Source organism: Capra hircus, chromosome 21 (assembly GCF_001704415.2).
Source record: "Capra hircus breed San Clemente chromosome 21, ASM170441v1, whole genome shotgun sequence".
NCBI classification, from domain to species: Eukaryota; Metazoa; Chordata; class Mammalia; order Artiodactyla; family Bovidae; genus Capra; species Capra hircus.
This window is the reverse complement of record NC_030828.1, coordinates 19,767,792-19,795,663: the sequence shown is the minus strand read 5'-3', so window position 1 is coordinate 19,795,663 and position 27,872 is coordinate 19,767,792. Positions and strand designations below refer to the sequence as shown.

At 50.3% G+C, this 27,872-nt stretch overlaps 1 protein-coding gene across 2 annotated transcripts; it reads left to right on the top strand.

The window, feature by feature from the left end:
* MFGE8 (milk fat globule-EGF factor 8 protein) lies at nt 249-27,872 on the top strand. Of its 2 annotated transcripts, XM_018065819.1 has the most exons (11): nt 249-340; nt 3,260-3,447; nt 12,709-12,849; nt 15,946-16,074; nt 16,457-16,585; nt 18,750-18,931; nt 19,502-19,657; nt 20,522-20,666; nt 25,591-25,775; nt 26,815-26,970; nt 27,093-27,872. In XM_018065819.1, exons 3-11 carry the CDS (start codon nt 12,777-12,779, stop codon nt 27,228-27,230), a joined length of 1,293 nt encoding a protein of 430 aa, XP_017921308.1. In that variant the 5' UTR covers nt 249-340; nt 3,260-3,447; nt 12,709-12,776; the 3' UTR covers nt 27,231-27,872.

The following is a 27,872-nucleotide window of genomic DNA, read 5'->3' as shown; positions in this document are numbered from 1 at the left end:
TCAGCTCATAGAGAGATAATGGGACCCTGCCCACCTGTGAATGGCCACAAAGGAGAGATTAACTCTCCCCTTCCAAAGTCTGGCGCTTCCTGGAGATGTTTTGCAAGACTGAGGGCCCTTTTCACTTTACTTCCTCACTGCCCCTCCCTCTCTATCCTGCCTTTTGACTTTAGTTCCTCCTCACGTCTCTCTCTGGTTCTATAAAAGAACATGGCATCCAGCCGCCTTAGTCTGGCATCTTCTCGGTCAGCTGGCTTTCTGAATGAAGTGGTATTCCTTGCCTCTACACCTCATCTCGGACCCACTGGCCTGGCTTGCGGCAAGCAGAGCTTGGACTGAGGTGAGGGAGCGTGTGTTTGCAGAGCCCTGCAGTTGAAAGCACACAGGTTTGGCTTTCTTCCTGCGGCTGCATTTTCACGCCTTGGGTTGCCAAAGATCACCTGAAGAACAACCTCCCCCCAACCACACCAGACAGCAGAGTGAAGGAGGAGAAGGAGGGCCACCCTCGGCGGCTAAGAATGCAGTTGCCCTTTTACATGTTTCCTTTCAAAGCTCCAGCCAGGTCTTTGTGAGTGTAGCTGAGAACGGCCCTTTAAGGAGACCGTTCTTGCTGGGACCCTTTCTCACTCCTGGCAGCCGAAGGGGCTGGGGGCAGGGTGGTGTGAAGTGCTAACTCCGTATCTGAGGGCCATTAGGACACTGCTCTGTCCTTCCTAAGGGTTGTACTGCTGTGTACTGTGCTCTGTCACTCAATCGTGTCCGATTCTTTGCGACCCCACAGACTGTAAGCCCACCAGGTTCCTCTGTCCATGGAATTTTACAAGCAAGAATACTGGAGTGGATTGCCATTTCCTCCAGGGTCTCTTCCCAACCCAGGGATCTGACCTGTGTTGCTTGGCTCTCTTCCGTTGGCAGGTGGATTCTTTACCACTTGGGAAGCTATTTCTGAGAATGAGTGTTTGCCCTTGTGAAGCCTGGGGGCATCTGATTCAGCAGTGATGGGCTGGGTTAGTGGGAAAATGAAGAGGTCTGCAAGTTACCTTGATGGTGAGACCTTGATGGGGTTGGACTTGGTAGGCCAAAGCTTTCCCAGCCAAAGGTCATCACACAAGCTGTCTAGTCCCCAGGGCGTTAATCAAGGTTCTAGATTCTAAAAAGACAAATAGACTCTAGAATCTAAATTCTAGAAAGACAAGTAGCTTAGACCTGTGGATATGCTGGGAAAGGAGTGGATTCTGGCTCCAGGCAGAAGTCTCAGCGAGCTCCTTGACTGAGGTTAGCAGATACTGGGGAAGTGAGAATGGGAAGTGTGCAAGGCTAGGGATCGGCATACCCCCTTAAGGTCCTGTGAGGAGGATTTAATGCCTTAGGGTCAAGAGGTTGGCCGTGCTAGGTAAGGGCTTCAGGGGCTCCAGGTCTTGTTGAGAACTGTAGGGTAAAACAAGATTCATTTCAAACCATTGCTGAGAAGGGAAAAACTCCTCCTCTACACTCTCATGTTCTTGTCTGAGGGTCTGTGAATTAAACTAACAAAAGACAGTTTAACAAGAATTTACTTACACACAGGTGATCAATGATGAGCAACCCAAAAGGGGAGTTAGAATTAGGGGTCTGAGTATCTAACTTAGTAGGTGAAAGGAAAGAGGAAGAAAAGAATCCTATGGAAGGAATAGGTTTCTCTAGGAGAACTAAGGGGACATAAGAATATTTGCAAAGATACTTCTCTAAAAAGGTATGAGTGGTCTTTCTGTCACCTACAGGACCCTAAAACTTCCATAGAGAGGGGTTTACTGTAGTTTACTTTTTGTCTCTTCCTGGGAGCAGAGCCACCCCAAAGAGGGCATTTATGACCGTCCTCAAGTCTCAAAGTTTTCTGCTTTTAGTCATACAGGGAAGCTCTGAGAAGGCTTCTTGCCACATCAATTGAGTTCCAGATGTCTTCAGCTTAAAATAATCCTTATTCCAACTCTGAGGTGCTGAATGGGCCCTCATGCCACATAGCTTGGCAATTGCTCAGTAAATATTTTTCAATGAATGAATGAATAAACACAGTAGAGATTAGGTAAGGAGGATGTTGACTTATGGCTACACATTTCACACCAAGGATTGGAGCAGGAGATGTAGTCCCATTCCTCTCTGGAGAGAAGTTTGCCCCACAGCCAAGCTGACCTCCCTCTGGACTCAGGGGCATTTTTGGAATATGTCAAAGACTGGGTAGACCAACTTGTTCACCTGGCAGTTTTACAAAAGTGCATGTGACCTCTGCTAGGACTTGGGAATTGAGTTCAAAGGGGCGTTGGGGCCAGAGCTGCAGCGTAGTAGGTTTGGAGCAAGCAATCAGAAATTTTAAGCCTGCTGGTCAGTTCATTGAGGGTTAAATAACACAACCAAGTAAATCTTAAAGATCTCATTGGCTTTATTAAACAATTTGTGAATTGGGCAGCCTTCCACTTAGCAAGTAGAAAGGAGCTCCACCAAGCCGGGAAAAATGAAAGATTTCTAAAGACAGAGAGGGGGCAGAAAAAGGAAATTATGAGCAAAAAAAAAAAAGTATTGTTTCAGGCAGGTCGCCCTCCTAAGGGGGACGGAAGGGACCTACGAGGCAGAATATCTCATTAGTGCTGACCAGGTAATTTCAAGTTGGTTAAAGATTACATTCCTGTGGGAGGCTGTAATTGCAGTTGGGTTAGGCATTAAGTCTTGGTTTGCTAAGGAGGGGTTTTAACATAAGTAATTCCATTTTGTACCTTTTATTTTTATTGTTGTTGTCTCTTTTTTCTTTTTAACAAGAGGGTCGACTATTTCTTGGGAGAAATGGCAAAATGACTGTCTGACAAGTTCTCCTGGGACTGCTGGCTTGAAAAGGAGGCAGTAGTAAGAGAAAGGAGACAGGGCCGGGATCTCTGCATAGACAAGGCACCCATATCCTTAAAGGGAGACCCTTCCAGCTGGAGCATGAGCGAGTGTTGGGTGGGCGAGTAGGAGGGGTGGGGTTAGTCCATGACAAACGCTCCTGGGCCTGTGGTTTACTAATGATCCTTCGACCCTGCCCAACTTGGGGCTCTGGCTTCATTCCTCCCTGGGTTCGATTTCTAAGAAAGGACTTGATGTTCTTCCCGGAAATGGCCTTGCTCTGGACTCAGGCAGGAGATGGCTTGTCCAGATGTCCAGCTGGCCCCATTAAAAAGGCTTTGAACAGAGCCCTACAAAAATAGATCTTTCTAAGGCATTTCTTCCGTGTCCCCTTTATGCTCTGCAGATCAAATCCCCGACCCAGGTGTGGTGGTATTTCTTTTCCACACCAGATGCTGACTCTGAGGACTGCTCTGGGCCAGCGAGGCAACCTCTCGGCATGCCACTAACCTCCTGGGAAGGAGAAAAAAAGCAGACTTTGAATGAAGAAGATTAATGTGCTTGGTTAGCAGCTTTGGTTGAGGCACCAGGCAGGTAAGATGGGAAGCTGGGGCTCAAATCCAGGTCCCGGGTCTAAATCTCTCTGTGAAACACCCAACTGTCTCTCAGAGGAGCAGACAAACCAGGTGGGGAGGCATCTCAGGGTGCCAGGAACTATGAACAGGAGACCATTGGCTGTTCTGAGCATCAGGGCTTCAGGAGTTCAGAGAAGGAGAATTAGTGAGGCTGGAGGGAGTCGCCAGGGAAATTAGTGAGGATAGTGTTCAAAGGTGAGGAAAATCATATAAAGGAACCTCAGAATTTGGCCCACCTTTTGGTTTCAGCGAGAAAACACTTCTACATTTTTAAACTGAAAGCATGTTTATTCCTCAGTGCCGGCCCTTGGCTCTTGGCCTTTGGCTGAAAAACAAAAGGAGGTTGTTCAGTCCCTGGGCTGGGATGTTTGCTCACAGATCATGATGTGTGCTTAGAGCATCTGGTCTGGGAAAGGAGGTGTGTCTCTAAGGAGCGTGAGCATGGGACTGCCTTGCCATTCTGCTCCAGCCCCGCCTGCATTCACAGATGCTGGAGGGCAGAAGAGGAATGGCTAGGCTAGACAAGCTTCCTTTCCTTCCTCTCCACATCAATGGAGTTGGGCAGTGTTGACAAACACATAATCATAAACCAGCATCTTAGAGATAGTGAAGATCTGAGAGATCACCTGTCCTCACTGTGCCTCTCATTTACCCTCCTCCTGACTCATGCCCTTTGCTTGAATCCCTCCAGCCACAGGGACCCACCCCTGCAACAACAGCAATCTGTTTCCCAATACAAACATAGCAGCTATCATTGGAGAGCATTGTTTTCTTTTTGAGCACTTTATGGATGCTTCAGGTTCTTCTTATATCCTCCCTGCCCTAGAACCAGCCATTTCTCCAAAGCACTTTCATCCCTTTTGTTGGAGAATGGTATTAGAGACAAAGGTCTGAGCACTAAGGTGCTCATTGCTACTGGGGTGTCACTGTTTCTAGGCCCTCTCAGCAGACAGAGCTAGGAAATAAACAGTATAACTCTTTGGAGAAGGAAATGGCAACCCACTCTACTATTCTTGCCTGGAAAATCCCATGGACAGAAGAGCCTGGCAGGCTACATTCGATGGGGTCGCGAAAGAGTCGGACATGACTTAGCAACTAAACTACAACAACATTACAACTCTTGTATACACACGTATCTATAATTATTTCTGCACTATTCCTCCGTATCTAGGTTAAGTTGAACTTGAAGTCATACTAGTATCTCTGATTAATCTAGTACTGTGTGGATTATTCCAACCTCCTTCCTTGTTTATCTACAACTTCTTTCTCCAACAGTGAGAAATCTGAGTCCTACCATCAACCATCCATTTACTCACTTGTTTAAGCCCCAGTATACATGCACACAGGGGGCTTCCCAGGTGGCTTAGTGGTAAAGAATCCGCCTGCCAATGCAGAAGATGCTGGTTTGATCCCTGGGTCTGGAGGATCCCCTGGAGGAGGAAATGGCAACCCATTCCAGTATTCTTGCCTGGGAAATCCCATGAACAGAGGCACTGACAGGCTACAGTCCTTGGGTCGCAAAGAGCTGGACACGACTGAACAGCTGAGCACATATATGCACATGTTAGCCTGAAACTCCATGAAAAACAACTTTACTGCCTTTCCTGACTAGCTTTTGGGGATTATGCAGAATTCTGTTTGTCCTTAGCCTTATAGTTTCCAGTCAAAACACTGGTTTCCTAAGCTACTTATGTCAGTTCCTCTCCACTCCCCTTCCTGCCTCCCCCACCAACTACTTGCACTGAGGTCTGTCATACATTTGCAATCAAGTTAGACTCTTCTGTCACAGTCTGGGGTCCCGCAGCCATCCTGGCTGATTTTTAAGTATTTGTCATCCTGGCTGATTTTTCAGTATTTGTCTATGTTCATAAAGTTCACTCTTTGTGTTGTGAAGTCTGTGGATTTGGCTAAATTGGGTATCATCACGTCTCTAGCACTCCAGTGTTATACAGAATATTCCATCACCCAAAAATTCCCCCAAGCTTGCCCTTTGAGGTTAACCACTCCTGCTTCCCCAAACCCTTGGCAACCACTTATCCATTCTTCATCCCTATAGTTTTACTTTTCCCAGAATGTTATGTGAATGAAATCATAAAACATGTAGGTTTTGGGGTCTTTTTTCTCTATTTTAGCAAAATGCTTTTAAGATTCATCCACGTTGCCATATGAATCACTATCTCAGTAATTTTTTCACAGATAAGTATGCCGTCACATGGTTACACTACAATTTGCCAGTTCATTGATTAAAAGACATCTTTGCTGCTTTCAGTTTTTAAAAATTTTTATTTATTCATTTTGTCTGTGTTGGGTCTTCATTGCTGTGCCTGGGCTTTCTCTAGCTGCAGGAAGCGAGGGCTACTCTTCATTGTGGTGCATGAGCTTCTTATTGAGATGGTTTCTCTAGTTGCAGAGCACGGGCTCTAGGGCATGTGGGCTTCAGAAGCTGTGGTTAGTTGCCCTGGGGCATGTGAAATCTTCCTGGACCAGGGATTGAACCCATGACCGCTGCAGTAACAGGTGGATTTTTAACCACTGGACCACCAGGGAAGTCCTCCAGTTTTTGATGACTATGAATGAGGCTGCTGTAAACATCTGTATTTCCATGTTAACATATGTTTTAATTCACTTGGATACACATCTAGAGTGTAACTGCCTGTGTGTCATAAGTCTATGTTAAATTTTATAAGAAACCACCAAACTGTCTTCCAAAATGTCTGTACCATCTTCCATCCTCATGGGCAGATGAGGGTTTCTATTGACTGCATTGCTGTCAATAAGTATTTGGGGTGATCAAGTTTGTTTTGGTCTTTTTTTTTTTTTTTTTTGGCTACTCTATAGGTCTGCAGCGATATTAAATAGTTGTTTGCATTTTTATTTTCTTAGTGAAAAATTACTTTGAGCATCTCTTCCTATGCTTATTTGCCATCCACTTATCATCTTTGTTGGTCTTCCCTGATAGTTCAGTTGGTAAAGAATCTGCCTGCAATGCAGGAGATCCCAGTTCGATTCCTGAGTCAGGAAGATCCATGGGAGAAGGAATAGGCTATCCACTCCAGTATTCTTGGGCTTCCCTTGTGGCTCAGATTCGGGTAAAGAACCTGCCTGAGGCCTGGGTTTGATCCCTGGGTTGGGAAGATCCCCTGGAGAAGGGAAAGGCTACCCATTCCAGTATTCTGGCCTAGAGAATTCCATGGACTGTATAGGCCATGGGGTCACAAAGAGTCGGACACGACTGAGAGACTTTCACTATCTTCTTTGTGAGTTTAGATCTTTTGCCTATTTAACAAACTGGATTGTATATTTTCTTATTTTTGAGTTTTAAGAGTTCTTTATTCTGGATACATGTTCTTTATAAGATATGTGATTTGCAGACGTTTTCTTAGTGTGTGGCTTGTCTTTATTTCTCTTAACAATGTTATTGCAGAGCAAACAGTTTTCTTTCATGAAGTCCAGTTTGTTGATTTTTCTCTCACGGATCCTGCTTTTAGTACAGTATTTCAAGTTCATTACCCAAACAGAAGTTATACAGAATTTCTTCTAGAAGTTCTATAGATTTCTGGTATAGAGTTATTTCTATGATCCTTTTTGAGTTAAGTTTCATATAAGATTAAAGTTTATTTATTTATTTATTTTTTGGGCATGCAGTCATCTGATTCTTCCAGTACCCTTAGTCGAAAAACCTATCCTTGGCCAGGTATCGTCCTGGCACCTTCAAAATTCAGTTTATCAAATTGGTGTATATATTGGGGTTAATTTCTGAGCTTTCTGCTCTGTCCCTTTCTCAGAGCTTTTGCTTCTTCAGATCCTTGTAAGGCTGGCTTCTTATTCAGGATCCGTGTGAAAGTCACCTTTTTAAAGAGGTTTTTCTGGGTCACCTGATCTAAACTTGTCCTCCTTTATTCAAATCATGTCATATTCTTGTGCTGTCTCTGTAGTACTAAGACCTGAAACTGCCTAGTACTGGGTAAGAAAGTGTTCAGGCCAAGGAGATACCATCCCACTGAACTCCAAAAGGGGCAGATCATAAAAGAAAATCCCCTTCCTCTCTAGCCCTCCCTCACTTGTTAAATCCTCTGTCAGCTCCAGATCCCAAGACCCAGGTCTTCTGTCTCTCTCCTCAGTGAGTGGAGCCGGTGGTTCGCATTCTCCCTGCGCATTAGCTTTAACTGGGGGAACTTTAAGAATACTTATTCCCAGGCTCCACCCCAGGGATTCTAATATAATTATGTGGAAATGCGGCCTGGTCACCTATATTTTTTTAAAGCTTCCAAGTTGATGGCAGTGTGCAGCCACCATTTCCAGCTTGAATGCTGACCACAGTTGGTACTCAATAAACAGATTGTTGAATGACTCAATGATGAAATGCAACTTAAGTTGGTAACTCTGTATTCGTACCAGGTGGGTGGCAGAAAGTCAGTGAGGGTGATCAGGAGCTTCAGTTCTGCTGGAGTTTGTGGCATTAACCAGCAAGGATGCTGAACTCACAGCCCTCTCTATCTGCTATCTGAGGTGGGATTTCATTTTTCTTTTATTTTTTGGCTGAGCTGTAAAGCTTGTGGGATTTTAGTTTCCTGGTCAGGAATTGAACTCAGGCCCTCACAGTGTAAGCACTGAGTCCTAACCGCTGGACCACTAGGGGATTCCCTTAGGTGGGATTTCTGAAGAGCTGTATTTCCTTTTTATTGAGATATAATTCAGAGAACATAAAATTCACCCTTTAAAAATGTACAGTGGTTTTAGTATACTCTCTAAGTTGTACAACCATTACTGACTGCTAATTTCAGAACATCTTCATCACCCCTAGAAGAAACCTTGTACCCGTGAACTGCCTTTCAGTTAGCATAATGTTTCCAAGGTTCATCCATGTTGCAGCAATGGTCAGTACTTCATTCATTTTTATGGCTGAATAATGGTTCATTGAGTGGATATACCAGTCGGTTTATCTATTCATCAGTTGATGGACATTTGAATTGTTTTCAATTGTGAGCTGTTGATAATGAGTCAGGAACAGTCATGTGTAAGTTTTTGTATGAACTTGTTTTCAGTTCTTTTGGATATGTACCTAGGAGTAGAATTGCTGGGTTCTATGATAACTCTATGCTAAACTTTTTGGGAAACTGCCAAACTGTGGCGGTACCATCTGATGAGCCCATCAATAATGTGTGAGGATTCCAATCTCTCTATATCCTCACTAGCATTTATTATCACCTGAGTTTTTGATTATAGCCATCGTAGTGGGTATGCGAAGTGGTATCTCATATGTTTTTTTTTTTTTCAATGATTATTTACTTATTTAGCTGCAGTGGGTCTTAGTTGCAGTACATGGGATCTCTGAAGCAGCAGGTGAGATCTAGTTCCCTGACCAGGGATCAAACCCAGGCCCCTGCATTGACAGTGAGGAGTCTTAGCCACTGGACCCACCAGGGAAGTCCCTCATGTGGTTTTGATTTTGATTTCCGTTTTTCTGATGACTTAAAGCATCTTTTCATGTATTTCTTCCATTTGTTTATCTTCTTTGGAGAAATATCCATTCAAATTCTTTTCCCATTTAAAAATTGATTTGTCCTCTGTTGTTGAATTCTGAATTATTTATGTATTCACGATATTCAGTTCAGCTCAGTTCAGTTGCTCAGTCGTGTCTGACTCTTTGCAACCCCATGAATCACAGCACGCCAGGCCTCCCTGTCCATCACCAACTCCCGGAGTTCACTCAGACTCGAGTCCATCGAGTCAGTGATGCCATCCAGCCATCTCATCCTCTGTCGTTCCCTTCTCCTCCTGCCCCAAATCCCTCCCAGCATCAAAGTCTTTTCCAATGAGTCAACTCTTCGCATGAGGTGGTCAAAGTACTGGAGTTTCAGCTTTAGCATCATTCCTTCCAAAGAAATCCCAGAGTTGATCTCCTTCAGAATGGACTGGTTGGATCTCCTTGCAGTCCAGGGGACTCTCAAGAGTCTTCTCCAACACCACACTTCAGAAGCATCAATTCTTTGGCGCTCAGCCTTCTTCACAGTCCAACTCTCACATCCATACATGACCACTGGAAAAACCATAGCCTTGACTAGACGGACCTAAGTCGGCAAAGTAATGTGTCTGCTTTTGAATATGCTATCTAGGTTGGTCATAACTTTTCTTCCAAGGAGTAAGCGTCTTTCAATTTCATGGCTGCAATCACCATCTACAGTGATTTTGGAGCCCAAAAAAATAAAGTCTGACATTGTTTCCACTGTTTCTCCATCTATTTCCCATGAAGTGATGGGACCGGATGCCATGATCTTCGTTTTCTGAATGTTGAGCTTTAAGCCAACTTTTTCACTCTCCTCTTTTACTTTCATCAAGAGGGTTTTTAGTTCCACATCACTTTCTGCCATAAGGGTGGTGTCATCTGCATGATATTAGATCCTTAGAAATGACTTGTATTTATTTCTTCCAATTCTGTGAGTTGAAAAGACCTTTTTGAAAGTGTCTTTTGAAGTATAAAAGTTTTTAAATGTTGATGCAGTCCAGTGGATCTATTTTTTCCTTTAGTTGCTTCTGTTTTAGGTGTCATGTCTAAAAATCCACTGCCTGATCCAAGGTCATAAAGATTTGTGCCTGTTTTGTTCTACAAGTTTTATAGTTTTAACTCTTACACTTAGTTCTTTGAGCTCTTTTGAGTTAGTCTTTTGTATAAAGTACATGGGAGTTCAACTTTATTCTTTTATGTCTATCCAGTTGTTCCAGCTGAAGAGGGCAATAGCACCCCGCTCCAGCACTCTTGCCTGGAAAATTCCATGGACGGAGGAGCCTGGTAGGCTGCTGCAGTCCATGGGGTTGTGAAGAGTCGGACAGGACTGAGCGACTTCACTTTCACTTTTCACTTTCATGCATTGGAGAAGGAAATGGCAACCCACTCCAGTGTTCTTGCCTGGAGAATCCCAGGGACGGGGGAGCCTGATGGGCTGCCGTCTATGGGGTCGCACAGAGTCGGACACGACTGAAGCGACTTAGCAGCAGCAGCAGCAGCAGTTGTTCCAGCACAATTTGGTGAAAAGACTACTCTTTTTTTGAGCTGTACCACATGTCTTGTGGGATTCCAGTCTCGTGACCAGGGATCAAACCCAGGCCTATGGTAGTGAAAGTGCTGAGTCCTAACCACTGGACCACCAGGGATATTCCCAGACTATTCTTTTTCTATTGAATTATCTTGCCACTCATTGAAAATCAATTGACCATAGATGTATGACTTTATTTCTGGACTCTCAGTTCTATTCCATTGATCTATGTATCTTTCCTTATGCCAGTACCACATGGTGTATTTTTTTTAATTAAAAAAATATATATTTGGCAGTTCCAGATATTAGTTGAGGCATGTGGGCTCTTAGTTGCAGCTTTTGGGATCCAGTTCCCTGAGAAGCCCCCACCTCCCCTCCCCTGTTGGGAGTGTGGAGTCTTAGCCACTGGACCACCAGAAAAGTTCCCATACAGTCTTGATTACAGTTATGTTGGAGCAGGTTTTAAAATTGTGAAGTATGAGTCTAACAACTTTGTTCTTCCCCTACTAAGATTGCTTTGATCATTCTAGGTCCCTTCTGTTTCTACCTGAATTCTAGTATCAGCTTGTCAATTTCTGCAAATAAAGACAGTTGGAATTTTGATAGTCATGTTCAACTTGTCAATCAGTTTGGAGAGTATCGCTATCTTAACAAATTTTAACAATATGTCTCCCAACTCATGAACAAAAATGTTTCCATTTATTTAAGTCTTCTTTAATTTCTTTCAATATTTGTTAGTGTTCAGTATACAAGTCTTCTACTTCTGTTAAATTTATTTGTAAGTATTTTATTCTTTTTGATGCTACTGTGAATGAAATTTTTTTCTTAATTATTAATCCATTTTTGTATTGTTCCCTAGTGGCTCAGTGGTAAAGAATCCCCCTGCCAATGCAGGAGACTTGGGTTTGATCCCTGAGTTGGGAGGACCCCCTGGAGAAATAGCAACCCATTCCATGGATAGAGAAGCCTGGAGGGCTACATTCCATACCTTGCAAAAGAGCCCGACACAACTTAGTGACTAAGCAACAACAAAACCATGAAGGGTACTGAATTTTTACCAAATGCTTTTTCTGTGGCTACCGAGTAGATCATGTATGTGTAGCGTTTTTCCTTCTGAGTAGTTTTAAGAAGGGTCTCCTGCCAGTAGTTAAGTTTGACTCTAGTCTGAACCTAGGTATCAACATAGCTGGTAGGGGAGATATCCTGCTGCTCTCTCTCTCTCTTTTTTTTTTTTTTTTTGTGGCTAGTCGGATGAGAACACTATTATTAAAAATTTTTACCCATGTAAATAAGCAATACCTGCACATGATAAAAAAATAATTATTTAGGAAAAATTCAACCATGACAAGCAAGTCTGTTTTGACCCCGACACTTCAGTTTCTGCCCCCTTAAACAACCACCATGTTCATTTCATTTCCTGGAACACTGAGGTGTTTTCCTGCTACAAGGAAGGGCAGAGGTGAACAGTTGCCTCACAAACTTTATAGCATGAAAATCCTGAAGTATTTTCTGCCTGGCCCTTTACAGAAAAATATGCTGATTCTTCTTTTTTTTTTTAAAGTCTCTGACCATTTCAAAGGATGATGCTATGTTATGCTATGCTATCTTTGTATACATGTCATTTTATGCGTGAGAGTTTCGGCAGAATGAATTCCTTTATGGGGAATTGCTAGGTCTTCCGGTCTCAGCCTTTGTCATGCTGATAGATATTACCACACAGCTCTCTGGGTAAGTTGAACCAATTTACAGTCTCTCCAACAACGCATGCTTGAGCCTGTTTCCGGGAGCCTCGCACTCACAGTGCGCTACTAATTTGATGCCTGCCAATCTAATGCAAATGGTACCCATACTTGTAATCTGGGTTTTTCTTACAATGAATAAGGTTTAGCATCTTTTCTTAAGCCTAAAAAGTAAAAACAAAAACCAAAGCAACACCAAAAAGCAAAGAATAGACAACTCCTTCTGAGCCCTTTACTGCTCAGACGACTCGGAACTCAATGCCTGGTCACTCGCACCCTGCGGGATACAGGGCGTGGCTCGGACTGAAGCGGGCGGCCGCCGACCCCCGGTTCCTCCCAGCCCCTCCCCTGTCCCCGGGGCCCCGCCCCGAGTCGGCCTCTGGCGGGCCTGGGCGGAGCACGCGGCCCGGTGGGAGGTGCCGCGCTGCCTGATTTATTCCCGTCCAGGAGAAGGAGTGCGAGCCCTCGGGTCTGAACCGCCCCAGCGCCGGGTGCTGCGCCCTCGTCCCCACACCATGCCGAGTCCCCGTCTGCTGGCCGCGCTGTGCGGCGCGCTCTTCTGCGCCTCCGGACTCTTCGCCTTCTCCGGTGAGTTGATCGCGCCGCCCTCGCGCTCTCGCCCCTCCTCTCCGCGCCGCTCGGAAGTTCGCCGCCGCGCCCTCCCTCTGCCTCCGCTGTTTACAAACTTGGTCCAAGACCCGGGGCTGAGCCGAGGGGCTACCTCTCCGGCTGCTCCCGGGCGGGCGGCGGGGATGCTCTCGGCCTTTCCAGCTGGGGGTGGGGTTTGGTCGGTGCTAGAGGCGTGAGCGTTGGGCGGGGGCTCGGGACACTGGATGACAGCCCAGCTTCCCCCAGGAAAAGTGGCTTACACAGAACAAAGGAATCCGCTGTGTCGGGCCTCTGTTTTCCCATCTGTAAAATGAGGCCACGTCCCTCGTAGCTCAGACGGGAAAGAATCTGTTCGCAATGCGAGACCCAGGTTCAATCTCTGGGTAGGGAAGATCCCCTGGAAGAGGAAATGGCAACCCAGTCCAGTACTCTTGCCCGGAGAATCCCATGGACAGAGGATCCTGGCGGGTTACAGTCCATGGGGTCGCAAAGAGTCGGACACGAGTGAGCGACTAACATAGTGCTCTTGCGCTCCTTCCACCAGGAAGTTTCTAGGACTCTTGTATTGATAACTCTTTTCCAGCCAACTTTACCTGGAAACTCCCTCCCAGGCCATGCCGGCGGCTGGTCTGTTCATTGGGATTTTATCCTCCGTTTAAAAATAGGTATTTGGTCAGATAAGCGAGGGACTGGCTAGGGAGCCAGAGGAGTGGATAGGCTTGGGGCTGGGTGGGGGGTGGGGGGAAGCCAGGATGGGGTGAGGAGCTTAGGGAGGGATTCGGAAAAGGGCTCGACCGGAGATGGCGGCTCCTGACTCCCCTCTCTCCCTATGGCCTTGGCCTGCCGCTTTATCTTTCTTGGCCCTCCTCCCCTGCCTAGGACGCATCCTGCTGAGAGCTGGGCCTCCAGCAGGCTGGTGATGGGGATGGGCGATGCCCTACACCGCGGGCTGAGGAAAGGGTGCCCATGAGGTGAGCGGGATATGGCAAAGACTTTTCAGGCACCACCTCCATCCTTTCTTCCTAGAAATAGGATTGATGAAATTCGTTGGGGTGGGAGAGTCATGGCTGAGCCCCTGCTCTGCCATCTGGTGCCAATCTGACCACCACTGTCCCCCCCCCCCCGCCCCCCCCCCCCTCAACTGGAGTGGAAGCCACTTGAAGTCTCCTGGAGATATAGAGAGATGGCTGGGTCTTAAACGTCCCCTTGCCTCGCCTCCCCTGGCCCCACAGCCTGGGCCCTGGCAAAATGTCCCTGGGGAGATCTCCCAGAGAAGGCAGGACCCTGAAATCCCAAAGGTGGTTTTGGAGACCCAGCTTAAGCAGGAAGGGGGAAGCCCCACAGCTGCGATGCGTGGGTGAGTGGGTCAGGCGCATGCCAGGTAGGGAACACCTTCCCCTTTCTCTTTCCACTCTCCCCTGCTTTGCCCTGGAGCTCTGCAGGATGAGGGCCCTTGGGAGGGGGACAGAGGGGAGTCGGATTTTGCCAGGAGGAGCCCAAAGCTCTGGCCATTCTCAAGTCTCTGCCCGCTGCCTGTCAGGTCAGGGAGGGGATTAACCTGCTATTTAAAGCCAATGACTAATGGCTCATTGGGAGCCGCCTTAAGCTCCTGAGGCCCCCACTGCTCATTAACGGTGTTCCCTTCCCTGGAGCCCCCGCCCAGCTCTCCAGGGCTTTGGGATTTCAGAGGGGCCCTCCAGCCTGGGATGGCGTGACTCTGCAGGGAGGAAAAAAGGTTTCTCATGTCTCACCCCAAGTAATGCGTAGGGGTGTGGGGTCTGGGGCAGCCCTTCTGGGATGCAAAGATCAACTAGAAGATGTTCTGAAGGTCTGGCTGACCTAATGGGCTGAAGTGCACCCGAGTCAAAGCACTGGGGACAGGCTAACACTTGTCACCTGGGCCCCCAGATAGAAGCTGTGAAGTCCTCTCCAGCCCTCTTCCTACCTCTCCTTGTTGTCCATTGTTTCTCAAATCCACCTTCCTCCTTAGCTCTCAGCCTGCCTTCGTCTTTTACCAGGAGGCCTGTGGCAGCATCCTTGATGCTTTCCTGGTCTCCTCTCTCACCTGCTCAGTCACATTTCCACGCAGAGCCAGAGGGATCTTTGTGTACTTCTGAGCCACTTCTCCACCCTGGCAGCCCATCCATGTCTCAGCACATGGCCTTGACATTCTCCCTCACCAGCTAGGAAATGGCTTCCCCACTCCCACCTCATGCTTGCGAACCTGAGTTTTTCCTGGTGGCCAGTGGTGGGGACGCTGAAGGAGGGTTAAGTGCTCTTGTTCTGCAGGATGAAGAGTCTCCACTTGTCCTTCGTAAGGTGCCCCCTGCCTCAACCTCCCTTTTTAGTGATGTCTTTCTTCCTGATCTGCAGTATACCATGTGTTCTGGGCTGCTGCTTCTTTTTGGAAAGTTCTTTCCTCATTCCCCTGCCTGGCACCTTCCCACTGTGACTTATAGCCAGCTCAAATGTCCCCACCTCTGAACCTTCCAGCTTTCTGGCAGAAACCATCCTCCCTTGGCCCCTCACACAGGCTCCTTCAGAGCTCATAGTGCCTCATTACCTGGTGACTTGTAGGTCACCACCTCTTTCCTCTGACTTCTTTTTTTTTTTTTTAAATAGGTATTTGCTCATTTGGCTGTACCCAGTCTTAGTTGGAGAAGGAAATGGCAACCCACTCCAGTGTTCTTGCCTGGAGAATCCCAGGGATGGCAGAGCCTGGTGGGCTGCTGTCTGTGGGGTCGCAAAGACGGTCTGACACGACTGAAGCGACTTAGCAGCAGTCTTAGTTGTGGCATGTGGGATCTTCGATCTTAATTGCAGCATGCAAACTTAGTTGAGGCATGTGGGATCTAGTTGCCTGACCAGGGATCGAACCCAGGCCCCCTGCATTGGAAGTGCGGAGTCTCAGCCAATGGACCACGAGGGACGTCCCTCTTTTGGCTTCTTGAGACCCAGACTGCATCTGTCTTAGGGGCCCAGAATATATACCTGGTAGTTGACCACCGCCGCTCCCCCTGCCTCAAATATTTACTCAATGAATGACTTGTTCCTAACCCAGAACTGTCATTGCAGGTGACCTCTGTGACTCCAGCCAGTGCCTGCATGGTGGGACCTGCTTGTTGAACGAGGAGAAAACCCCTCCCTTCTACTGCCTCTGCCCCGAAGGCTTCACGGGCCTCCTATGCAACGAGACAGAATATGGTACCTGTCCTGGGCCATGCCTGCTGCTCCACACCAGCTCCCAGCTGCAGCCCTGGCTGCTGGCCTAGCTTGTCCCACTGTGGGCAGTGGTCCCCAGCACCCCTCCCATTGTCCGCTGGCCTTTTCCTGGAAGCTTCCAGGCCACTTGGAAAGCTGGGTGCTTCCTTCACTTGGGCTGACTCACCTCCACGTGACCCTTCTTGGCTCCAGGATGGCCCAGGCCCCCTCGGGCAGATTGAGAGTGGGGAGGGAGGAGCTGGTGGGCCCTGGCAGGCAGCAGGCCGAATTTGGGTGGAGGGTCCTTTGGGGCTTGGTCTGTCTGTTGTTGCCTATCTCCAGCTCCTTCTTGATCACCTGCCCATCTCACCTGCTTCCTCCCCAGGTTCCTGTTTCCCAAACCCCTGCCACAATGATGCTGAGTGCCAGGTAACCGACACCCTCCGAGGGGATGTCTTCACCCATTACATCTGCAAGTGCCCTCTTGGATACGTGGGCACTCACTGTGAGAGCAGTGAGTATCCAGCGGTGCCTGCTCCGAGGGGCAGACCCTGTACCACAGACCTGGCGTCTCAGGCCACATGCCAGCATTCCTCCTGCGTTAGGATCTCCTTCGGGAGGATTCGGAGTGGGGCAGAACTCAGTTACTGTGGATTGGGGAGGCAGGGAGGGACTCTGTTGTCCTTCCCCAGGCTTCTTCCTGCCTGGTTCTCTCTCCTGGAACTGCTGGTCAGGCCTGATGTCCCTGCAGGGGAGTGAGGGGTGGTGGTGACCCCAGAGGTCGTGGGAGTGTTATTTTTACTATGAACGAGACATACAGCCTTAGAGTTAAATCCTGGGATTTTTCTACTGAGAAGGGAAAACCAACACATTCTTAATCTTTTGAGGCCCAGGGAGTCAGTTAATATGGTTTGATCCTCAGGGTCTGACAGTGCTGGCCCAAGTGTGACCTCTGGCCTCCTTGCAGAGCTCAAAGAGGAGGGAGAGGTCTGGGCAGACTGGGCCGTCCGCTCACGGTCAAGCGGTCAGAGGCCCGGCGTGTGCAGAGGGGCTGACCAGCCTGGCTCGCTTGGTTATCCACCCAGCCACAGATTGGCCCTGGCGGGTGCCCAGCAAACCTTGCCAGCAGCGTCTGTCCATGCTGTCCTCACTCCTGGCCTAGCTGAGATTCCTCCCACAAACCAGGGCTCTTCCTCACCCGCCGTCGGGTGGGTGAATCCAGGCCCAGGGCTGGATCGGGTGAGGGTGGTGGTGCCTGATTTCTGCAGTCCAGGGGGTCTGCCCCTGAGCGGGTGGGCAGGGGGCAGTGTCCTGCTCTGGGCAGATCCATGGACGGTTTCCAGGGGAAGGAGAAAGGGCTGGGCCAGCCCGGTGGGAGCCAGCTCCGGGGGAGACCAGGTAAGTGTCTGCTCACTCTGCAGCTCAGAGGAGACAGGCCCGGAGGGCCTGTGCCCTGTGCCCAGAGCTAAGACCAGCATGTCTGAGACACTGGGTAGAGGAATGTTGTGGGGGGGAGGGGCGGGTGTTCCCCAAGGCCGCTGGGAGCTCTGGGTGGAGCCAGGTGGGCCCACTAATTACCATGCTGGAGTCCAGGTAACTCTGGGTGTGCCTGAGTGCGAATTAACTCATCTCGCCTCCTTCTGCTTCTCGGCTTGGGGTCTGTCCCAGGCTGGATGTGGCCGCGACCACAAAGGGCAAGGAACCCCCCCACGGGGACCTTTGCCGCCCCTCCTTGTTACTTGGTGTGTGTCTTTGGAGCTCTTAAGGACCCCGCAGGCATGTTTGGGGCCCGCTGGGTGTGGACATGAGGGCTGAGGACAGAGCAGATCTGGGTTTGGGTCTCTGTTCAGCTAGTGGTCGGCTCTGATCTCGGGCGTATGGCCTCACTTGTGCCTCTCTCTCCCTGTGAGAGGGTCATACACCGAGCTTGGCATGAGCCTGGGGCTTTGGAATACAAGTGGAGCCCCCCTGGGTTCTCTGCTTGGGACCCAAGGTCCAGGCTTGCAGGCTTGGCCCCCGAAGACCACATTGCTGGTGAAGGTGATGGGCTTTGGCCGGGGGGCCGGTTTGTCCCAGATGGCTGGTCAGGACAAGTAGTGAGAAGGCACAAAGGGTACCAGAGAAAACAATGGCTCTCACACTCCATTCAGAAAACTCCTGCCAGTGAGATTCTAGAAAAGTCCAGGCACATGTGCTTTATGTGCAGTGTAAGGACTGTTCGCTGCCATCTGAGGGGCCCTTCTTCCAAAGCCATCCTCTTGGGGGACCAGCGGGCTGGGCTGGATGGGGCGGGACATGGAGGAAGACAGGAGGTCATACTGGTATCTGCTCACTAGCCCACCCCCTGTGTTAGAATAATTGCTGCTTGATGTCCTGTAAAAAAGAAACCACCTCCTGCAGCCTGGTGGGGGACTCCAGCTGCCAGTCGTGACCTGTGGGCCTCACCTGGAACCTTCTAGCAGCCCAGTGTCCCAAACCCCTCCACAACTCTGCCCGGCCCCTCTCTCTGTTCCTCCCTGTGCACTTTGTTTCTACACCTCCTCCTCGGCCCTCATCGTCCCTTCATGGTCTCTGCTCTGGGTCCTCTGGGTCCTTGGCAGAGGCCACAACTGTCTTGTTCTTGTGTCTTCTGGGCAGCACCTGCGTGGGTGGCCCTCTGACTGCCCTTCCCCCCTCAGCCTGCACCTCGCCGCTGGGCATGCAGACGGGCGCCATTGCCGACTCCCAGATCTCTGCCTCGTCCATGCACTTGGGCTTCATGGGTTTGCAGCGCTGGGCCCCGGAGCTGGCCCGCCTGTACCAGACGGGCATCGTCAACGCGTGGACATCCAGCAACTATGACAAAAACCCCTGGATCCAGGTATGGAAGGGGTGACCTGGGGGTGGGTGATGTGATGGGAGAATGTGGGTGCCTATGTTGGGGGGGACGCCATGGGAGGGTTTAGAACAGGGGTCCAAGTAGCAAGGGAGCCGGTTCCCACGGGTGAAGTATCTTTTAAGTGGAGGGCTGCTCTGGGAGCCTGGAGCGGGTGGGTGGGATGAAGGGAGTGAATACGAGGCTGTTAGAGGGGGGTTTGCACTGTTTGCAGCCTCTAGAAGCTTGTCCTTTTTTAAAAAAAAGCCTTTATTGAATTTGTTACAATATTGCTTTTGTTTTATGTTTTAGTTTTTTTGGCTGTAAGGCATGTGGAATCTAGTTCTCCGACCAGAGCAGGGATGGAGCCCACACCCCCCTGCACTGGACGGCAGATTCTTAACCCTGGACCACCAGGGAAGTCCCTGGAATCTTGTCCCTGTGTCCTGAGCCCTGGGCCCAGAGCCTGGAGAGGGCCAGATGAGAAAGCCCCTGCTTCTTTGTCCTGATTGGGGGAGTGATGGGGGTAGAAAGAACCCGGGAGATAGGGGTTCTGTCCTGCCTGCCCTGCTCCAGGTGAACCTGCTGCGGAAGATGTGGGTGACAGGCGTGGTGACCCAGGGGGCCAGCCGCGCAGGGAGTGCTGAGTACGTGAAGACTTTTAAAGTGGCCTACAGCAACGACGGGCACCAATTCCAGTTCATCCAGGCTGCAGGGCAGTTAGGAGAAAAGGTGAGGTTTGTTGTGAACCCTGAAGAAGGGCTGTGGTCAGCAACCCCTGGGGGTCAGTGCTGTTTGAGGGCTCCCAAGGAGGCGAGGGTACCCGGGATGATGAACCATAAGGTGGGTTTTCAGGTGTATCTTGGCTCGCAGAAATTGGGAAGCCCAGATTGTGTCTTTGTTTTTAGTTGCTCAGTCATGTCTGACTCTTGTGGCCCCACGGACTGTAGCCTGCTGGGCTCCTCTGTTTATGGGATTTCCCAGACCAGGATATTGGAGTGGGTAGCCATTTCCTTCTCTAAGGGATCTTCCCAACTCAGGGACCAAACCCACGTCTCCTGCATTGGCAGGTGGATTCTTTACCACTGAGCCACCAGGGAAGCCCTAGATAAGAATAGTGAGACTCAAGAAGTTTCAATGACTTGTTGAGGGTGGCTGTAGTGGTGGAGATGGGATGCATTTACAGCCTTTAGGGACACCATGTACAGTTGTATGGGCTATGCACTGCTCAAGGGCTACTACTTAACATCATTCACCATGTAGACCTCATGTGTACTTCTGTCTGTGGGAAAATCGTTGCAAAGTCTTTTGAGAAAGGAGTACCTTTTCCTAATTTGCACAGAGGCACCCTGTAGATCATAGGTGGTCCTGAGTGAAAGATGAGGATTTACACCTACACCCTGTGGTGACCAAAGAAGGTATGAAAAGGGGAATCTGTTGAGGGCTGTGGGCTGTCTAGAGGAACGGGGAGCTCCTGCCAGCTCTGCTACGCACACCTCTGTCTCCAGGCCCAAAGTGGAAGCCGGGGAGAGACCACCCCAGGAAGCGGGACTGCCCGCATTGACCCACTCCTCCAATCTGCCTCTTCCCTCCTAGATATTTGTGGGTAATAGGAACAACAGCGGCCTGAAGATCAACCTATTTGATAGCCCCTTGGAGACGCAATATGTGAGACTGGTGCCCATCATCTGCCGCCGGGGCTGCACCCTCCGCTTTGAGCTCCTTGGCTGTGAGTTGGATGGTGAGTGCCAGTGGCTCTGCCGTCCTTGAAGATGGCTGTTCCTGTCCCCTCTTTTCTCAGCCAGGGTGAGGAGTTGGGTAGGCAGGCAGCAAAGCCCAGGAACCTGGGCTCACACAGAAGGATCACCCGGCCTTAAGCAGTCCTGCCCAGTTGCTACATGTTCTAGAAGCTGGTTGGTAAGAGGAAAAAAGGACTTCTCCTGCGGCTCAGTGATAAAGAATCCGCCTGCAATGCAGGAGAGCCGGGTTCGACCCCTGGGTGGGAAGATCCCCTGCAGGAGGAAATGGCAACCTACTCCAGTATTCTTGCCTGGGAAATCCTGTGGATAGAGAAGTCTGGTGGGCTATAGTCCATGGGGTTGCAAAGAGTCAGACATGACTTAGCGATTAAATAGCAAATGACAACAAAGAGGAAAAAAGATACCACTTCAGTTTTCAGAATATTTTCAGGTACTCTGATTGGTTCCTTGAGCTTCTAGAACATGTAGTGTTAGTTCTGTTTTGCATGTCAGTTCTATGAGGGCAGGGAGTTGGTGTTTGTTTTGTTCACTGCTGCATTCCCAGTGCACTGATCAGAGGTGTTCAATAAATACTGATTAATGAGTGAATGAGTGAAGGAGGAAACAGCTGGTAGGTATTAAAACTTGGTCTGAATCCCTGGGCTTTGACACCCACTCATCCACTGTTTCTCCCTCCCAAACCTATAATCTGCATTCAGGGGAAACATTTCGGGACATGGAGAGTCATAGGGCTGGAGACGTGCTGCTTGTCTCTTTCTGGACTTTCCGGAGAGATCAGGGTACAGGGGCTGGGCTGAGAGCATTGTCTGCGCAGCTCAGTCCAGCCTTGCTTTCTCCCTGAGGGCCGGATAGTTTTCTCTCTTTGCTGCCACAGTGCCACCTGCTGGCTGCCAGCAGAACTGCAGGGCTCTCTAGGCAGAGCTTGCGGAGCAGAGATGGCTCTCTGCCTTTCTTGTCCTAACCCAGGGCCTACCCTTTGTGCCTCCTTCCGCTCTGTGGACCCTCTGTTATCGCATTTCAGTTACCACCCAAAACCACTCAGAGTTGAGTTCAGTGCCTGTCTGGGGTTATTCTTTTTTTAAAGCATGAAGTAAAGTCAGTTTATTTTTGCTCCCAGAGTCACTGCCTTTTGAATCTAATTGTTTTGGGGAGTTAAAGACTATCCCTTTTGCTGAAAGAAAATTTAAACAATTGATAAAGGACAGAAACAGGTCTGGGAACCCACATCCTGGGCTCCGCTCCCTGGCATCCCTCACTACTTGCTGTCATAGTCCGAAGCCCTTGCCTGTTTAAAGTTGTTGACCTGAGCCTCTCATGTCACAAATGGCTCCTTCTAAGGCCGAGAGAGGGAGGGTGTGTTTGGCAAGGGGAGGAGGTGAAGCTGACTTGTTTGTTTTCCTTAAGGATTGGACCAGTCTCCTTTCCCTTGTAGGCATTTGGGTCGGCTGGAGAGAGTATTGGTGCGCGCGTGTGTGTGTGTATACATGTGTGCACGTGCGTGGGACTTGATCTGGGCATTTCTGGGCATGCCCTGCACCAGATCCCTCTTTACCAGCAGGCACAGTCTCCTTGGTGGATTGATTAGTTATTTAACTCAGTAGATATTTATTAAGGTATTTATTAAGCTCCTTCTGAGTGTCTGGCTCTAGGGAGTAAGGCGGTTGGGTTCTAATGAGAGAGTCTGATGTGAGACAAGAAGCAAATACAAAAGAAAGGTCAGATAGCAATAAGAATAATAAAGGAAAAACTAGCAGGAGATGTGACGATGGTGACTTCGGGTGAAGAGAGGGAATGGCATGGGGACTGCTCTGTTGGGATGGCCTTTGAGTAGAAGCTTGAATAATGCAGATCAGGCCATGAGAAGAACTTGGAAAGGGCATCCCAGGTGAGGAGTTGGTGAGTGCAAAGCCCCTGGGACACGTTGAAAGGTAGAAGGGAGGCCAGTGGAGCTGGAGCCTAGAAAATGAAGGATAGCTTGGTGGGTGATGGGCAGAGATGGACCAGGCAGGGACCGTGTGGACCATTTTAAGGATTCAGGCCTTTGTACTGAGAACAAGAGGCAACCATTGTTGTGGGGGTGCTGATAGGCTGTGGTTAGAGTTGGGTCTAGAAGGGATCCCTCAGGCTGTGTAGGGAGAATGGAGGCAGAGGGGCATTGTGAGTGAGGGGGAGATGTGTAGAAGACAAGGTGGCTTGGGTCAGGGTGGCGGAGCCAGTGGATTGGGTGGATGAGTGTCTTCCACTCCAAGTGAGCTCCATGGCCCGGCAGAATGAGCATCACTTGGAAGCTTGTAAACTTCCAGCCCCAGCCTAGACCTGCTGAGACAGAATCCTTATATTAACAGGGTCCCCTAGTGATCTAAGGGCTTCCCAGGTGGCACTAGTGGTAAAGAACCCACCTGTCAATGCAGGAGACATGAGACAAGGGTTCGATCCTTGGGTTGGGAAGGTCTCCTGGAGGAGGACATGGCAACCCACCCAGTATTCTTGCCTGGAGAATCCCATGGACAGAGGAGTCTGGAGGGGCTACAGTCCATGGGGTCGCAGAGAGTCAGACATGACTGAAGTGACTTAGCTCTCATGCACGCACAGTGATCTAAAAACCATCAGTATTCTGGTTCAGATGGTGAAGAATCTGCCTGCAATGCAGGAGACCTGAGTTCGATCCCTGGATTGGGAGGATCCCCCTGGAGAAGGGAATGCAGCTCACTCCAATATTCTTGCCTGGAGAATCCCATGGACAGAGGAGATTGGTGGGCTATAGTCCATGGGGTCACAAAAAGTCAGACACGACTGAGCGGCTAACACTTCATTTCACTTCCACTGATCTATGAGAAACACTGCTCTGGTACCTAGGTGGGGAGTCTGAGGACCAGAGTGGGGAGGAGACTTCCCCAGGGTCACGCAGGGAGTGGTGGAGCTGCGAGTTCTGCTTGGTGCCCTGCCCAGTTCTCTTTTATCTGGTAGGCTGTCTGACTTCTGGGGAGGGGGCCCATAATGATGGGGAAATGTAGCGCTGGAAGCAGATGGGCTGCAGAAGGGTGCACCATGATCAAATGATGCCTTGGCTTCTCTCCGGAGTGTTCCAGGTTTGTGCCAGCCCCGTGGCCTTCCAGGTCTGGAGCTTTGGGATGAGCCAGCTCCCAGTCCATCAGCCTGTCTTTATGGGGGAGGCTGGAGGTTACCTGACACACCACCATCACAAAGAGATGGTATGATTGATCAGCGTCAGCACTGTCTGAAGGCAAATGTCTTTACTGGCAAGGTCAACAGCATCTGGGGAGACGGTGATGTAAAGCGCTGTGTGCTATCGTCTGCTCCCAGACGGCACCATGGATTTGCAAGTCTTACCCCGGATTCTGCAAAGGGACAGCCAGTTGTGCAGTGAAGATTCTGACATGTGGGAGACATACCCATTATTCTCTTGGGAGTTTTTTTTAAAAAGATATTTATTTATTTGACTACACCAGGTCTCAGTTGCAGCATGTGAACTCTTAGTTTTGGCATTACAGGATCTAGTTCCCTGGCCAAGGATCGAACCTGGGCCTCCTGGCGCTGGAAGTGTGGGGTTTTAGCTGCTGGACCACCAGGGAAATCCCCTCGTGGGAGTTTGTCTCTTGCCCATCCCCAGCTGTTCTGGCCTCCTGCAGGTGCAGATGAGGGTACAAAACAGCCCAGCACATTCCTGAAAGTTTGGAGCAGGCCCGAGTGAACCCAAGGCCAGCTTCTCAGGCAACCTTCCCAGGCACGTCAGACAGTAGCAGAGTAGTGAATGTGTAAACCCTTTGGGGGGTGCTGTGGGGCAGGGAGACAAGGTCGTTCCCGAGCCTCAGGAGTTCTGACTTCTCAGCTTCCACCTGCTGGAGAGTGGGGATGCCGTGCTATTCATCACTGGGTCATCACCAGGCAGGCCTTGCCAGCTCTGAGTGTGTGCAGGAGTGGTGGAGACAGTGTCGCGGTGTGGCATGGTGATTAGCTCTGTGTGTGTGTGTCAGAGAGACTTGGGGACAGTGCTTAATGGCTCTTAGCCTCAGTTTTCTCATCTGTGGAATGGGGTTGCTAATATCCTGTTGATTCCGGTTTTTGTGTGGTGGGTTAAATGACTGAAGTCAGCACTGAGTCAGTGAGATGGTTACTATCAGTTACCCCAGGACCTGGCAGTATGAATTGCAGCCGTACTGTAGGAACGACAGGAAGTGCTGTGAGTCCAGAGGAGTCCCACCTCAGTGAGGTGGTCAGGGCAGGCTTCTTGGAGGAGGGGTCTAAGAGTCAGGCTTTGAAGGAGGGTGAGAGGTGGTGGATCAGGGCCCTGCCCTGGGGTGGAGGGAGAAGCGTGGTGGGTGATCTGTTCAGAGCAACGGAGGGGTGTGGGGCGGGAGCTGAGCTGAGGTGTGGGTAGGGCTGTCAGCAAAAAAATATTTAGACCAGTTAGCTGGCTCTGAAAGGCGGAAGGAGAGTGTCCTTTTGTTTTCCATGGTTTTTAAGTGTAACTGTACTCCTCGGCTGTTCTGAGTCTTCACTGCCGCGTGGGCTTTTCTCTGGCTGCGGCAGCCGAGGGCTGCTCTCTAGTTGTGGCACGCGGGCTTCTCACTGCAGTGGCTTCTCTTGTGGACCGCAGGCTCCAGGGCTCAGCAGTCTTGGTGCTCGGGCTTAGTTGCTCCATGGCATGGTGGAATCTTCCTGGACCAGGGACTGAACCTTTGTCTCCTGCATTGCCAGGCAGATTCTTTACCACTGAGCCACCAGGGAAGCCTGAAGGAGCTTCTGTGTGTTCAAGAGGATGCCAGAGGCTTGTCAGAAGCCAGGGTTCTTTTCCCTTCACTGCCTTGCTCTCACACCCACCAGGGGAGGCTGTGGATCCCAGATCTGGGTGACAGCCCCCCACCCCCACCTCCTTGTTGGCAGGATGCACTGAACCCCTAGGCCTGAAGGATAATACCATCCCCAACAAGCAGATCACAGCCTCCAGCTACTACAAAACCTGGGGCCTGAGTGCCTTTAGCTGGTTTCCCTACTACGCACGACTGGATAATTGGGGCAAGTTCAACGCCTGGACCGCCCAGACCAACAGTGCCTCTGAGTGGCTGCAGGTGAGTCAGGCTCCTCTGGGGATGCAGGGTTGGGGTTGGGTGGGGCTGTGGGAATCTATGACCCTGGACCAACCCTGGCCTCTGCTTGCCAAGAGGGAGTTTCTTTGAGCCTTGTTTGTGTTCGACTTTGCTCTTTTCTTCCTCTTGTGTTGCCACCTTTCTGCTGATTCTGTCACTCAAGGGTGGGGGGGGGGTGGAGGAGCTCAGAGCTGCTTCTGTCAAGGTTCTCAGCCCCAGGTGCTGAGTGTGTGTGTGTGTGGAGGTGGGGCCACCTCTATTGGCTGCCACAGGGTAAGGCTGAGCCCAGGGACAGCAGGGCAGGATGGAGGAGGTTCATGTCGGGGTTTCTGTGCCTGCTCTCAGAGGATGCTCTCTAACTCGCTGAGAGCACACTGTGCGACAGCCCTTGGATTTCACTGCAATTGGGAAGCTCAGGAGAGTCGTGGAAAACCAGAGCATCCTCTCTTATCTCTGAGGAAGCCGGGTCCTGGCAGGGCGAGGACTTGCCTGGGGCTCCCCTTCTGGTTGGCAGTGAGATGGGTTTGTAGCCTGGATCTTACTGAGCACCGTCTTCTCCTGGTTAGCTGGCAGGCTCCCCAGGTTGGACTTGGGGGCATGAGGGTGGTGATGTCTCTAGGCCCCAAGGAGCACATTAGCCTGGGGAACTGGGTTCCATGAGAAGCTGCCTGCCTTTGGAATCCCCCAGGACCAATGTCAGGTCCTGGACAGCCTGCAGGGGCCTCATGAGCAGTTTATGTCCCTATAGACTATGGCCTCTCTGCCCCTGTTGCCATTGTACAAGGGTTGCCTGGGGCCAGGCTCTGAAATCTGACCTTTGTTGCAGTGAAGTGCTTGACAAAGTTGGTGGGATTATTTATGCCCATTTGATTGATGGGGAAACTGAGGCTCTGCCAAATGAAGTAATTTTCCCAAAAATAGAATGTATGCCCCAGCATGTATGTGTGCCTTTTCCCACCTTACTGGAAATGGTGCAAACAAAGAAGATGGGATTGATTTTTTTTTTTTTTCCCCCCTGTAGATTGACCTGGGCTCCCAGAAGCGAGTGACCGGCATCATCACCCAGGGTGCCCGAGACTTTGGCCACATTCAATATGTGGCTGCCTACAGGGTGGCCTACAGTGATGATGGTGTGACCTGGACTGAGTACAAGGATCCAGAGACCTCGAAAAGCAAGGTGAGTGTGTGTCCAGCTGTCCTGCCTTCCCCACTCCAGGGGTGCCCTGTGAGTCAGATCTGGGGGTCTGAGGGGGAGGAGGACTGGCTCTGAGGGCCTCCTGACACCTCCTCTTCCTCCAGATTTTCCCTGGTAACATGGACAATAATTCCCACAAGAAGAACATATTTGAGGTGCCGTTCCAGGCTCGCTTCGTGCGCATCCAGCCCGTGGCCTGGCACAACCGTATCACCCTGCGCGTGGAGCTGCTGGGCTGTTAGTGGTAGGCCCGGCCGCAGTGACCGGAAGGGCCCTGGGGCAGATGCTCCTTTCTGTGGACCTGCTGCCTCCTCCGCCTTGCCCTCCTGATTGTAGCTGACCTGGGGCAGGCAGTGTCTCCCTCCCAGTCACCTCTCCCTCCCTCCTCTTCCCTTGCCCCACTCCCAGGGGTCTCTGGCACCCAGTCCTCAAGCCATCCCATTTGCTTAGGCACGGTGGGAGCTGAGTAGGTCTGGGATGGACAGGGAAGGGCAAAGTACAGAGCGTGGGTGACCTGTGCCTCTCAAGGTCCCCACGTCCAGCCCCTGTGTCCTCCCTGCACCGCTCCTACACCCCACACCCCCAGGGCCCTGGAGGAATAAACAGGCCCTGAGGCCCCAGGCTGGAGAGAACAGCCTGAGGCATGACGCTGCACTCCTGGCCCCCGAGACGTCTCCTTCATCCCCTCCCACCCCCCACAGATGCCTCTTGACTCACTGTCATCCTGAAGCCTAGAAAGAGGTAGAAGGTGGGGTGGGGTGGGTCTGTGGAGTGGCGGTGGAGGAGGCGGATGAGCACGGAGAAGGCGGGGAGCCCCTCTGTGCTGGTTCTTTACCCCAGAGTACACAGGCAGCTTCCAAAATATATTTATATCACCCCCTGAA

Coding starts and splice junctions, on each gene's coding strand:
- MFGE8 (XM_018065819.1), top strand. CDS start 12,777: ATGCCGAGTCCCCGTCTGCTGGCCGCGCTGTGCGGCGCGCTCTTCTGC. Junction 12,850..15,945: donor CGGACTCTTCGCCTTCTCCG/GTGAGTTGATCG, acceptor CTGTCATTGCAG/GTGACCTCTGTGACTCCAGC. Junction 16,586..18,749: donor GGGCACTCACTGTGAGAGCA/GTGAGTATCCAG, acceptor TTCCCCCCTCAG/CCTGCACCTCGCCGCTGGGC.